The sequence below is a fragment of the Rattus norvegicus genome, chromosome 9 (assembly GCF_036323735.1).
Source record: "Rattus norvegicus strain BN/NHsdMcwi chromosome 9, GRCr8, whole genome shotgun sequence".
NCBI lineage: Eukaryota > Metazoa > Chordata > Mammalia > Rodentia > Muridae > Rattus > Rattus norvegicus.
Window position 1 is genome coordinate 69,178,524 of NC_086027.1, and position 13,867 is coordinate 69,192,390.

At 39.9% G+C, this 13,867-nt stretch overlaps 1 protein-coding gene across 9 annotated transcripts in view; it reads left to right on the top strand.

Annotated features, from left to right (window-relative positions):
* The window catches only part of Nbeal1 (neurobeachin-like 1), a 168,607-nt gene that overhangs the window by 109,198 nt on the left and 45,542 nt on the right, over positions 1–13,867 (top strand). For 8 of the 9 annotated variants that reach the window (XM_039084849.2, XM_039084852.2, XM_039084851.2 and 5 more), the window contains 2 exons: positions 850–974; positions 3,271–3,411. In XM_039084849.2, coding sequence (XP_038940777.1) covers positions 850–974; positions 3,271–3,411 — 266 coding nt within the window. The remainder of the gene's footprint in view (positions 1–849; positions 975–3,270; positions 3,412–13,867) is intronic. The other variant, XR_010055002.1, reaches the window with a different exon arrangement.

Below are 13,867 nucleotides of genomic sequence, written 5' to 3' on the forward strand. Positions count from 1 at the left end.
TATGTAGAAAAAAATGAAGAGGCTTGGGTGTAGCTCAGTGGTAGAATGTCTTGTACCATATGTAAGGCTCTGGGTCCAACCTCAAGCACTGGAAAAGAAATACACACTATTTTTTTATGGGGTTGTTTGGGGGCTTGGGTGGTTAGCTTCTTGAGTTCTTTATATATTTTGGATATTAGTACTCTATCAGATGTGGGGTCAGTGAAGATTTTTCCCCAATCTGTAGGTTGCCGATTTGTCCTGCTGACTGTGTGGACTGTAAGATGGGGAGGAGATATAGGATGAGTAACAGTCAGAGGGCAGACGGGGCGGGGGATAATGACTGGACTGTAAATGTAAAAAAAAAAAATTATAAATAGATAATAATTTTTAAAAAACTTGAAAAAAACAAAAAATTCGTGTAAACTAGTACTAAAAAATAATGATGTTTGGAACTCAAAAATAAGAATGTACTTTTTAAAATTTTGACTTATATTTGCATATATATGCATGTGAATTTTGAAATGTAATATGGAAAAGTAAGCAAACTGTACTGTGGTTAAAAAAACAGGAACTTACATAGTACACATGCTCTGCCTTTTTTTTTTCTACTTTTAGATCTTTAAAGAAGTATTAAAACATGAAGACTGGTAGTTAAAAGTAAAGTCCTTTTTTCATTTTATTGAAAATAGCCCTGAAGAATTACTGAAAATTATTCAATTGAACTGAAGATAAATAAATACTACAATATATCTTTATAATAGGGAAAACTATTCTTAATGATTATCTGTCTATATGAACATTTTTATGTTTGAAATTCTCTAGATTCTCTAGGAAGAAATGTCTAAATTTTGAATTATGTCTCTTTAGTTTCCCTGGATTTTGCAAGATTATACTTCAGAAGAGTTGGACCTAAATAACCCCACTGTATTTCGAGATCTTTCTAAACCAATTGGAGTAGTTAATGAAAAAAATGCCAAAGCTATGCGTGAGAAGTAAGTGCTTTTTAAATCTTTTGAGATGCTCATTGTTTGAATTTATACTGATTTCAATCAAAACAATTAAATGTTACATTTTCTAAATTAAAAGTTAGATGTTTAATTATTATTTTATGAGTATGATTATCTTTTTCTAGCATATATATGTATACACTGCACATGTGCCTGCAGAGGTCAAAAGAGGGTGTTGGATCTGGAAACGAAGTCACAGATGCCTGTGAATTGCTGTTGTGGGTGCTAAGAATTGAATTCTGGTCCCCTGGACAGGAGCTAGTGTCAAGCTATCTCTGTAGCCCCTGAATGCTTGAAAAAAATTTATGATGTGTATGCTTATTTTGTCTGCATGTATGTCTATACCACTTGCATGCCTGATATCTGCAGAGGCCAGAAAAGGACATCAGATATGCTAGAACTGGGTCACAGACGGTTGTGAGCCACACATGGGTGCTGGGGACCAAACTCAGGTCCTCTGGAAGAGTATCATGCTGCTACCCACTGAGCCATCTCTCCAGTCCCATGTTATCTTCTTTTAACAGAAGCTACTTAAATGTTTTTCAAAGACCATTGTTCATATTCACTGTGCATGTTACAGAAGGAAAATTTCATAGAAAGATACAATGTATGTTCAGTATATTTCACCATGCTTTGCTCTCTCTGCCACCCCTGTGTCCTAATTTTCTAGACCATTTTGCCATATATCTGTATAAATATATACACAAACCAGATTTTATGTATCTGTATAAAATCTAGGAACCACAATTGAGAGAACAAAAACAATGTTTGAAACCGCCTTCAATTTCTTAATATGACTTTTATAGTTATAGACACTTTTGTATAGATGGCACAAGTACATTCTTCATTATGACTAAAACCAATTCTATTCTTCATCCGTTCCTCTTGTTGGATCTCTGTGTTGGTACTGTAGCTTACTGTTAGTGCTGCACTAAACACTTATGTGCAGGCTGACTTGAAGTTATCTGGGTAAATAACCCTAGAGTGACATGGCTGGGTCGTGTGGTAGGTTTCGTTTAGTTTTGTGAGAAACTTCCATAGTAAGTTTATGTAGTGGGTGGAATGAGAGAATTGACTTCTATAAGTTGTGCTGTAATCTCTTTGTGTACACTGTGACACACAAGCTTTTGCACACACACAAATTAAATAAATGTAACTTTAAAAAGTAGAACTATATTTATAGTTCAGTGTGTGTAGCCTAGTAATAAGCACTTAGTTGTTGTGTGTGAAACTTTGGTGTTCCTCAGCGTTGCTGAATAAAATTTTGTATATTATTCGTTAGAATAGACATTAGTGCTAGCATGTTGACACAGTGGGCAGAGAGTCTTGCCACTGATCTTTGCAATCTGATTTTGAGTCTCAGAACCCAAATAGACAGTTTTTGCAGGTTGTCCCGTGACCTCAACACGTGTACCATGCATGCATGCACACATACAAAGAATAAATTAAACCCCAAAAATTAAAGTTATGGGACGTAGAGAATGCCTCAGCAGTTAAGAACATGGGCTCCTGTTCCAGGACGCCTAAGGTTGGTTCCCTTTACCTGCTTACTGTGGCACATAACAGCCACAGCTGCAGCTCCAAGACATGTGACATCCTGTGGCCTCTAAAGGCACCTACATAAACATGAAATTCACTCACTTAACATGCATGCATGTACTTGAATGAAAATACTAAAATAAATCTTTAAAAAACAAAATAATGAATTGATAATTATTTGTCAGAAAGATTTTTGTATGAAGGAAGTGAATTAGATTTGACAAAAATGTTTTCTAATCTGTTATTTCAAGAAGTTTCTATAGTCAACTCATGTTATTATTGTATTATGCAAAACATGTGTGGCTGGAGAGATGACTCAGCAGTTGAGAGAACTTGCTGTTCTTGCAAAGCTCTTAGACTCAGTTTCCATTACCCAAATGGCTACTCACAAGACTCTGAAACTCCTGACTCAGGGGAGCCTACTCCCTCTCTGGCCTACACTGACAATGGACATGCAAGTGTGCACAGACATTCAGGCAAAACAACTATACATTTAATGTTAAGTAAAAATGATCTTAAATACTTCAAAGGCTTATTTTAGTGATATTTCATTGTTTGTGAAACATTCTTAGAAATTATTTCTTCCTGCAGTTTTATGTGGAGATGCAGATCCTTTATTTGATAATAAAGCATATGACTAATGATTGACTTTTTAAAGAGTACTATACCCAACCTAACCAGTACCGATTTCAACTCTTATATTACCTTTTTGTTATGGTTATAAAGTCCACTTTTTTTAAAGGTACGAGAATTTTGAAGACCCGATGGGAACGATTGATAAGTTTCATTATGGTACTCACTATTCCAATTCTGCAGGCGTCATGCACTATCTCATCCGCGTGGAGCCATTCACCACCCTCCACATCCAGCTTCAGAGCGGACGGTATGCTCACAGTCTAAACCATTTCCTCTCCTTGTAATGCGGGACTGTTTCCACTTCAGGGCCATGTTCTGAATGACGGGCTCACAGCTTTTAAATTCTCTCCTAGGATTTAATTTAGTGAAAATGAGCCAGAGTAGTTTAAGAACAACAGCTCATTCAATTTCATTCATATATAAGCCATTCGAATGTGACTTTTTCTACTATTTTTGTGGTGTATATTTGGAATCCCTACCGTTTTTGAGAAATCAGTCAGATATTTATCATTAGATATCAGACCAAGTGTGTTGCCCAGTGGCTGAGAACTTGTCTAGCATGTGTAGGTTCCTGGGTTCAATTCCAAGTAACCACTCCCTCCTCATTACAGAACTAATGTAATTTGGAGCTAAGTCTGAACTGTCCAGAGGTAGTCAAATCTCAGCAGCACTACTGAGAATTCCTAAGAATATTTTTCATGAAGACTAGTTAGAGGAAACAGTTGGGAATTCATAGCAGCCACTTGAAAGATCTGTTATATTGCTGTAACAGCATAGTCTTTGGTGTTGTAAGTTAACTCTTTCACATGTTCCTAATTACTCTAAGGAAACTGCATGAACCCTCCACTGTGTGTGCCCTCCAGGTAACTCCACTCCCTACATGCACTTTGTTTCCACTTTGCTGTAGTTCTTACTTAGCACTGTTTTCCGAGTCAACACTATGCAAACTGCCTGTTTATATTTTCTTTCCATGTAACATCTATAGGGAGCCTGTATTCTCTACTCCGTTTCTCTCTTTTTAAAAATTTATGATTACTTATTTATTTTTATACTCCAGATTTTATTCCCCTCCTGGTCTACCCTCGACTGTTCCACATCCCATACCCCACCTCCTCCACAAGGAGGTCCCCTCCCCAACAGACCTTTAAATTTCCTGGAGCCTCCAGTCTCTTGTGGGTTAGGAACATCTTCTCTGACTGAACCCAGATGCGGAAGTCCTCTGCTATATATGTATTGGAAGCCTCATCTCAGCTGGTGTATGCTGCCTGCTTAGTGATCCAGTATCTGAGAGATTTTGGGGGTCCAGGTTAATTGAGACTGCTGGTCATCCTACAAGGTTTCCCTCCTCCTCAACTTCCTACAGCTTTTCCCTAATTCAACCACAGGGGTCAGCAGCTTCTGTCCATTGGTTGGGTGCACACATCTGCATCTGACTCTTTCAGCTGCTTGTTGGGTCTTTTGGAGGGCAGTCATGATAGGTCCCTTTTTGTGAGTGCTCCATAGCCTCAGTAATGGTGTCAGGTCTTGGGGCCTCCCCTTGAGCTGGATCCCATTTGGGCCTTCTTTTCCTCAGGCTCTTCACCATTCTATCCCTGAATTTCTTTCAGGAAAAAGGGGGATAGCAACCCCATCCCTCACTTGATGCCCTGTTTTTCTGCTGGAGATGGGTTCAATAAGTTCCCTCTCCCTACTGTAGGACATTTCATCTAGGGTTCACCCCCTTTGAGTCCTGAGAGTCTCTCACTTCCCAGGTCCCTGGTACATTCTAGAGCATCCTCCCAACCTCCTTCCTCCCAAGGTCACCTGTTTCCATTCTTCTTGCTGGCCCTCAGGGCTTCATTCCTTTTCCCCCATCCAATACCAGATCATGTTCCCCTCTCCCCCGAAACCCAAATCCTTTCCCTCCCCTATCCCTCCCTCCCTCCCTCCCTCTCCCTTTATAGTTGCTTTCTTTTCCCTCCCAAGTGGAACTGAGGCGTAATGACCTTCAGCTTGCTGACCTTTTTGAATTCTGTTGACTGTATCTGGATATACTGTACTTTTTTTTTTCTGGCTAATATCCACTTATTAGTGAGAACATACTGTGCATGTCCTTTTGGGTCTGAGTTACTTCACTCAGGATGATATTTTCTAGTTCCATCCATTTGCCTGCAAAACTCAGGATGTCCTCATTCTCAATAGCTGAGTAGTACTCCATTGTGTGAATGAACCACATTTTCTGTATCCATTCCTCTGTCGTGGGACATCTGGGTTGTTTCCAGCTTCTGGCTATCAGAAATAAGGCTGCTATGAACATAGTGGAGCACATACCCCTGTGGCATGATGGGGCATCTTTTGGGTATATTCCCAAGAGTGGTATTGCTGGGTCTTTAGGTAGGTCTATTTCCAATTTTCTGAGGAACCTCCAAATTGATTTCCGGAGTGGTTGTGCCCGTTGACAGTCCCACCAGCCGTGGAGGAGTGTTCCTCTTTGTCCACATCCTCGCTAACATGTGCTCCCACCTGAGGTTTAGATCTTAGCCATTCTCACTGGTGTGAGGTGCAATCTCAGGCTCATTTTCATTTGCATTTCTCTGATCACTAAAGACTTTGAACATTTCTTTTTTTTTTTTTTTTTTTTTTTTCGGAGCTGGGGACCGAACCCAGGGCCTTGCGCTTCCTAGGCAAGCGCTCTACCACTGAGCTAAATCCCCAACCCCCATTTCTTTTTTTTTATCACCCCTGTTTTATTTAGTCTCTGAAAACTACTTTTATATTCTCTTCTAATATTTGGAATGTTATTTTTAAATATGATTTTTAATTTCAAAAAGTTTTATTTAGCACTTGTATAGATTTCACCATGTAGCCATCTCAAATTATTTTTTTTTTTTGAGGGATCTTTTTTTTTTTTTTATTAACTTGAGTATTTCTTATATACATTTTGAGTGTTATTCCCTTTCCCGGTTTCCGGGCAAACATCCCCCTAATCCCTCCCCCTCCCCTTCTTTATGGGTGTTCTCCTCCCCATCCTGCCCCCATTGCCACTCTCCCCCCAACAATCTAGTTCACTGGGGGTTCAGTCTTAGCAGGACCCAGGGCTTCCCCTTCCACTGGTGCTCTTACTAGGATATTCATTGCTACCTATGAGGTCAGAGTCCAGGGTCAGTCCATGTATAGTCTTTAGGTAGTGGCTTAGTCCCTGGAAGCTCTGGTTGCTTGGCATTGTTGTACTTTTGGGGTCTCGAGCCCCTTCAAGCTCTTCCAGTTCTTTCTCTGATTCCTTCAATAGGGGACCTATTCTCAGTTCAGTGGTTTGCTGCTGGCATTCGCCTCTATATTTGCTGTATTCTGGCTGTGTCTCTCAGGAGCGATCTACATCCGGCTCCTGTCGGTCTGCACTTCTTTGCTTCATCCATCTTGTCTAATTGGGTGGCTGTATATGTATGGGCCACATGTGGGGCAGGCTCTGAATGGGTGTTCCTTCAGTCTCTGTTTTAATCTTTGCCTCTCCCTTCCCTGCCAAGGGTATTCTTTTTCCTCATTTAAAGAAGGAGTGAAGCATTCACATTTTGATCATCCGTCTTGAGTTTCGTTTGTTCTAGGGATCTAGGGTAATTCAAGCATTTGGGCTAATAGCCACTTATCAATGAGTGCATACCATGTATGTCTTTCTGTGATTGGGTTAGCTCACTCAGGATGATATTTTCCAGTTCCAACCATTTGCCTACGAATTTCATAAACTCGTTGTTTTTGATAGCTGAGTAATATTCCATTGTGTAGATGTACCACATTTTCTGTATCCATTCCTCTGTTGAAGGGCATCTGGGTTCTTTCCATTTTCTGGCTATTATAAATAAGGCTGCGATGAACATAGTGGAGCACGTGTCTCTTTTATATGTTGAGGCATCTTTTGGGTATATGCCCAAGAGAGGTATAGCTGGATCCTCAGGCAGTTCAATGTCCAATTTTCTGAGGAACCTCCAGACTGATTTCCAGAATGGTTTTACCAGTCTGCAATCCCACCAACAATGGAGGAGTGTTCCTCTTTCTCCACATCCTCGCCAGCATCTGCTGTCACCTGAGTTTTTGATCTTAGCCAATCGCACTGGTGTGAGGTGAAATCTCAGGGTTGTTTTGATTTGCATTTCCCTTATGACTAAAGATGTTGAACATTTCTTTAGGTGTTTCTCAGCCATTCGGCATTCCTCAGCTGTGAATTCTTTGTTTAGCTCTGAACCCCATTTTTTAATAGGGTTGTTTGTTTCCCTGCGGTCTAACTTCTTGAGTTCTTTGTATATTTTGGATATAAGGCCTCTATCTGTTGTAGGATTGGTAAAGATCTTTTCCCAATCTGTTGGTTGCCGTTTTGTCCTAACCACAGTGTCCTTTGCCTTACAGAAGCTTTGCAGTTTTATGAGATCCCATTTGTCGATTCTTGATCTTAGAGCATGAGCCATTGGTGTTTTGTTCAGGAAATTTTTTCCAGTGCCCATGTGTTCCAGATGCTTCCCTAGTTTTTCTTCTATTAGTTTGAGTGTGTCTGGTTTGATGTGGAGGTCCTTGATCCACTTGGACTTAAGCTTTGTACAGGGTGATAAGCATGGATCGATCTGCATTCTTCTACATGTTGCCCTCCAGTTGAACCAGCACCATTTGTTGAAAATGCTATCTTTTTTCCATTGGATGGTTTTGGCTCCTTTGTCAAAAATCAAGTGACCATAGGTGTGTGGGTTCATTTCTGGGTCTTCAATTCTATTCCATTGGTCTATCTGTCTGTCTCTGTACCAATACCATGCAGTTTTTATCACTATTGCTCTCTAATACTGCTTGAATTCAGGGATAGTGATTCCCCCTGAAGTTCTTTTATTGTTGAGGATAGCTAAAGCTATCCTCGGTTTTTTGTTATTCCAGATGAATTTGCAAATTGTTCTGTCTAACTCTTTGAAGAATTGGATTGGTATTTTGATGGGGATTGCATTGAATCTGTAGATTGCTTTTGGTAAAATGGCCATTTTTACTATATTAATCCTGCCAATCCATGAGCATGGGAGATCTTTCCATCTTCTGAGGTCTTCTTCAATTTCTTTCCTCAGTGTCTTGAAGTTCTTATTGTACAGATCTTTTACTTGCTTGGTTAAAGTCACACCGAGGTACTTTATATTATTTGGGTCTATTATGAAGGGTGTCGTTTCCCTAATTTCTTTCTCGGCTTGTTTCTCTTTTGTATAGAGGAAGGCAACTGATTTATTTGAGTTAATTTTATACCCAGCCACTTTGCTGAAGTTGTTTATCAGCTTTAGTAGTTCTCTGGTGGAACTTTTGGGATCACTTAAATATACTATCATGTCATCTGCAAATAGTGATATTTTGACCTCTTCTTTTCCGATCTGTATCCCTTTGATCTCCTTTTGTTGTCTGATTGCTCTGGCTAGAACTTCAAGAACTATATTGAATAAGTAGGGAGAGAGTGGGCAGCCTTGTCTAGTCCCTGATTTTAGTGGGATTGCTTCAAGTTTCTCTCCATTTAGTTTAATGTTAGCAACTGGTTTGCTGTATATGGCTTTTACTATGTTTAGGTATGGGCCTTGAATTCCTATTCTTTCCAGGACTTTTATCATGAAGGGGTGTTGAATTTTGTCAAATGCTTTCTCAGCATCTAATGAAATGATCATGTGGTTCTGTTCTTTCAGTTTGTTTATATGATGGATCACGTTGATGGTTTTCCGTATATTAAACCATCCCTGCATGCCTGGGATGAAGCCTACTTGATCATGGTGGATGATTGTTTTGATGTGCTCTTGAATTCGGTTTGCCAGAATTTTATTGAGTATTTTTGCGTCGATATTCATAAGGGAAATTGGTCTGAAGTTCTCTTTCTTTGTTGTGTCTTTGTGTGGTTTAGGTATAAGAGTAATTGTGGCTTCGTAGAAGGAATTCGGTAGGGCTCCATCTGTTTCAATTTTGTGGAATAGTTTGGATAATATTGGTATGAGGTCTTCTATGAAGGTTTGATAGAATTCTGCACTAAACCCGTCTGGACCTGGGCTCTTTTTGGTTGGGAGACCTTTAATGACTGCTTCTATTTCCTTAGGAGTTATGGGGTTGTTTAACTGGTTTATCTGTTCCTGATTTAACTTCGATACCTGGTATCTGTCTAGGAAATTGTCCATTTCCTGAAGATTTTCAAATTTTGTTGAATATAGGTTTTTATAGTAAGATCTGATGATTTTTTGAATTTCCTCCGAATCTGTAGTTATGTCTCCCTTTTCATTTCTGATTTTGTTAATTTGGACGCACTCTCTGTGTCCTCTCGTTAGTCTGGCTAAGGGTTTATCTATCTTGTTGATTTTCTCAAAGAACCAACTTTTGGTTCTGTTGATTCTTTCTATGGTCCTTTTTGTTTCTACTTGGTTGATTTCAGCTCTGAGTTTGATTATTTCCTGCCTTCTGCTCCTCCTGGGTGTAATTGCTTCTTTTTGTTCTAGAGCTTTTAGGTGTGCTGTCAAGCTGCTGACATATGCTCTTTCCTGTTTCTTTCTGCAGGCACTCAGCGCTATGAGTTTTCCTCTTAGCACAGCTTTCATTGTGTCCCATAAGTTTGAGTATGTTGTATCTTCATTTTCATTAAATTCTAAAAAGTTTTTAATTTCTTTCTTTATTTCTTCCTTGACCAGGTTATCATTGAGTAGAGCATTGTTCAATTTCCATGTATATGTGGGCATTCTTCCCTTATTGTTATTGAAGACCAGTTTTAGGCCGTGGTGGTCCGATAGCACGCATGGGATTATTTCTATCTTTCTGTACCTGTTGAGGCCCGTTTTTTGACCAATTATATGGTCAATTTTGGAGAAAGTACCTTGAGGAGCTGAGAAGAAGGTATATCCTTTTGCTTTAGGATAGAATGTTCTATAAATATCCGTTAAGTCCATTTGGCTCATGACTTCTCTTAGTCTGTCGACATCACTGTTTAATTTCTGTTTCCATGATCTGTCCATTGATGAGAGTGGGGTGTTGAAATCTCCCACTATTATTGTGTGAGGTGCAATGTGTGTTTTGAGCTTTAGTAAGGTTTCTTTTACGTACGTAGGTGCCCTTGTATTTGGGGCATAGATATTTAGGATTGAGAGTTCATCTTGGTTGATTTTTCCTTTGATGAATATGAAGTGTCCTTCCTTATCTTTTTTGATGACTTTTAGTTGGAAATTGATTTTATTTGATATTAGAATGGCTACTCCAGCTTGCTTCTTCTGACCATTTGCTTGGAAAGTTGTTTTCCAGCCTTTCACTCTGAGGTAGTGTCTGTCTTTGTCTCTGAGGTGTGTTTCCTGTAGGCAGCAGAATGCAGGGTCCTCGTTGCGTATCCAGTTTGTTAATCTATGTCTTTTTATTGGGGAGTTGAGGCCATTGATATTGAGAGATATTAAGGAATAGTGATTATTGCTTCCCGTTATATTCATATTTGGATGTGAGGTTATGTTTGTGTGCTTTCATTCTCTTTGTTTTGTTGCCAAGACGATTAGTTTCTTGCTTCTTCTAGGGTATAGCTTGCCTCCTTATGTTGGGCTTTACCATTTATTATCCTTTGTAGTGCTGGATTTGTAGAAAGATATTGTGTAAATTTGGTTTTGTCATGGAATATCTTGGTTTCTCCATCAATGTTAATTGAGAGTTTTGCTGGATACAGTAACCTGGGCTGGCATTTGTGTTCTCTTAGGGTCTGTATAACATCAGTCCAGGATCTTCTGGCCTTCATAGTTTCTGGCGAGAAGTCTGGTGTGATTCTGATAGGTCTCCCTTTATATGTTACTTGACCTTTTTCCCTTACTGCTTTTAATATTCTTTCTTTATTTTGTGCGTTTGGTGTTTTGACAATTATGTGACGGGAGGTGTTTCTTTTCTGGTCCAATCTGTTTGGAGTTCTGTAGGCTTCTTGTATGCCTATGGGTATCTCTTTTTTTAGGTTAGGGAAGTTTTCTTCTATGATTTTGTTGAAGATATTTACTGGTCCTTTGAGCTGGGAGTCTTCACTCTCTTCTATACCTATTATCCTTAGGTTTGATCTTCTCATTGAGTCCTGGATTTCCTGTATGTTTTGGACCAGTAGCTTTTTCCGCTTTACATTATCTTTGACAGTTGAGTCAATGATTTCTATGGAATCTTCTGCTCCTGAGATTCTCTCTTCCATCTCTTGTATTCTGTTGGTGAAGCTTGTATCTACAGCTCCTTGTCTCTTCTTTTGGTTTTCTATATCCAGGGTTGTTTCCATGTGTTCTTTCTTGATTGCTTCTATTTCCATTTTTAATTCCTTCAACTGTTTGATTGTGTTTTCCTGGAATTCTTTCAGGGATTTTTGCGATTCCTCTCTGTAGGCTTTTACTTGTTTATTAATGTTTTCCTGTGCTTCCCTAAGTGTGTTCATGTCTTTCTTGAAGTCCTCCAGCATCATGATCAAATATGATTTTGAAACTAGATCTTGCTTTTCTGGTGTGTTTGGATATTCCATGTTTGTTTTGGTGGGAGAATTGGGCTCCGATGATGGCATGTAGTCTTGGTTTCTGTTGCTTGGGTTCCTGCGCTTGCCTCTCGCCATCAGATTATCTCTAGTGTTACTTTGTTCTGCTATTTCTGACAGTGGCTAGACTGTCCTATAAGCCTGTGTGTCAGGAGTGCTGTAGACCTGTTTTCCTCTCTTTCAGTCAGTTATGGGGACAGAGTGTTCTGCTTTCGGGCGTGTAGTTTTTCCTCTCTACAGGTCTTCAGCTGTTCCTGTGGGCCTGTGTCTTGAGTTCACCAGGCAGCTTTCTTGCAGCAGAAAATTTGGTCTTACCTGTGGTCCCGAGGCTCAGGTTCGCTCGTGGGGTGCTGCCCAGGGGCTCTCTGCAGCGGCAGCAACCAGGAAGACCTGTGCCGCCCCTTCCGGGAGCTTCAGTGCACCAGGGTTCCAGATGGTCTTTGGCTTTTTCCTCTGGCGTCCGAGATGTGTGTGCAGGGAGCAGTCTCTTCTGGTTTCCCAGGCTTGTCTGCCTCTCTGAAGGTTTAGCTCTCCCTCCCATGGGATTTTGGTGCAGAGAACTGTTTATCCGGTCTGTTTCCTTCAGGGTCCGGCGGTGTCTCTGGCAGGTGTCCTGCTGCTCCTGGGCCCTCCCCCACGTGAGCCCAGAGGCCTTATACAGTTTCCTCTTGGGCCAGGGATGTGGGCAGGGGTGAGCAGTGTTGGTGGTCTCTTCCGCTCTGCAGCCTCAGGAGTGCCCCTCAAATTATTTTTTAAAGGATCTACTCAGAGTTCAGTCGCATACAAATAGTCATGTCATTTGCATTGAGCTTTGGACTTTTCTAGTATAAAGTCAACAGTAAACTTTTCTTTTTTTTTTTTTATTAACTTGAGTATTTCTTATTTACATTTCGAGTGTTATTCCCTTTCCCGGTTTCTGGGCAAACATCCCCCTAACCCCTCCCCATCCTCTTCTTTATGGGTGTTCCCCTCCCCATCCTCCCCCCATTGCCGCCCTCCCCCCAACAATCAACGTTCACTGGCGGTGACTTTGAACATTTCTTTAGGTGCTTCTCAGTCATTCAAGATTCCTCTGTTGTGAATTTTTGGTTTAGTTCTGTATCCCATTTTTTGATTGGGTTGTTTGGTTTTTTGGTGGTCAGCTTCTTGAGTTCTTTATATGTTTTGGATATTAGCCCTCTGTTGGATGCAGGGTTAGTGAAGATGTTTTCCCAATCTGTAGGTTGCTGATTTTTCTTATTGACTATGTCTTTTGCCTTACAGAAGCTTTCCAGTTTCATGAGGTCCCATTTATCAATTCTTGATATTAAAGCATGGGCCATTGGAGTTCTGTTTAGGAAATTTCCCCCTGCGCCAATGAGTTCAAGGCTCTTTCCCATTTTCTCTTCTTTAGATTCAGGATATCTAGTTTATGTTGAGATCCTTGATCCACTTGGACTTGAGCTTTGTGCATGGTGACAAATATGGGTCTATTCTCATATTTCCACATACAAACAGCCAGTTAGACCAGCACCATTTATTGAATTCCCTCATGAATATCGAAGCAAAAATACTCAATAAAATTCTTGCAAACACATCAAAACCATGATTCACCACAGTCAAGTAGGCTTCATCCCAGGGATGCAAGGTTGGTTCAATATACGAAAATCCATTACCGTAATCCACCATATAAACAAACTCAAAGAATAAAACTACATGATGCAGAAAAAGCATTTCACAAAATACAACACCCCTTCATGTTAAAAGTATTAGAGAGACCAGGAATTCAAGGCCCTGTCTCTTTTGTTAATGGTTTTTTGTTTTTGTTTTTATGTGCCTGGGTGTTTTGCCTGCATGCATGTTTATGTGTCATATCTTGGAGTTATATACATACATGTGAACTGTTATGTGGTTGCTGGGAATTGAACTCAGGTCCTCTGGAAGAGCAGTCAGTGCTCTTAATCACTGAGCCATCTCTCCAGTCCCCTTCTACCATGTCTTAATTATAATAATCCTTGGTTTTCAAGAAGAGATGCAGTCTCTAACATTATTAAACATCAATAAAATGTTGCACTGACAGATGATTTTCCTTCATAAGATACAGGAAGTAATAACTAGGTTTATTTTGTTTGTTTTTATAATTTTATGAAAAATGTGATTTCACAAAGCTTTAAGATGAATTGTGTATGCTTATACGATACCATCAAGAAAGTAGAAACAACCAAGACAGTCC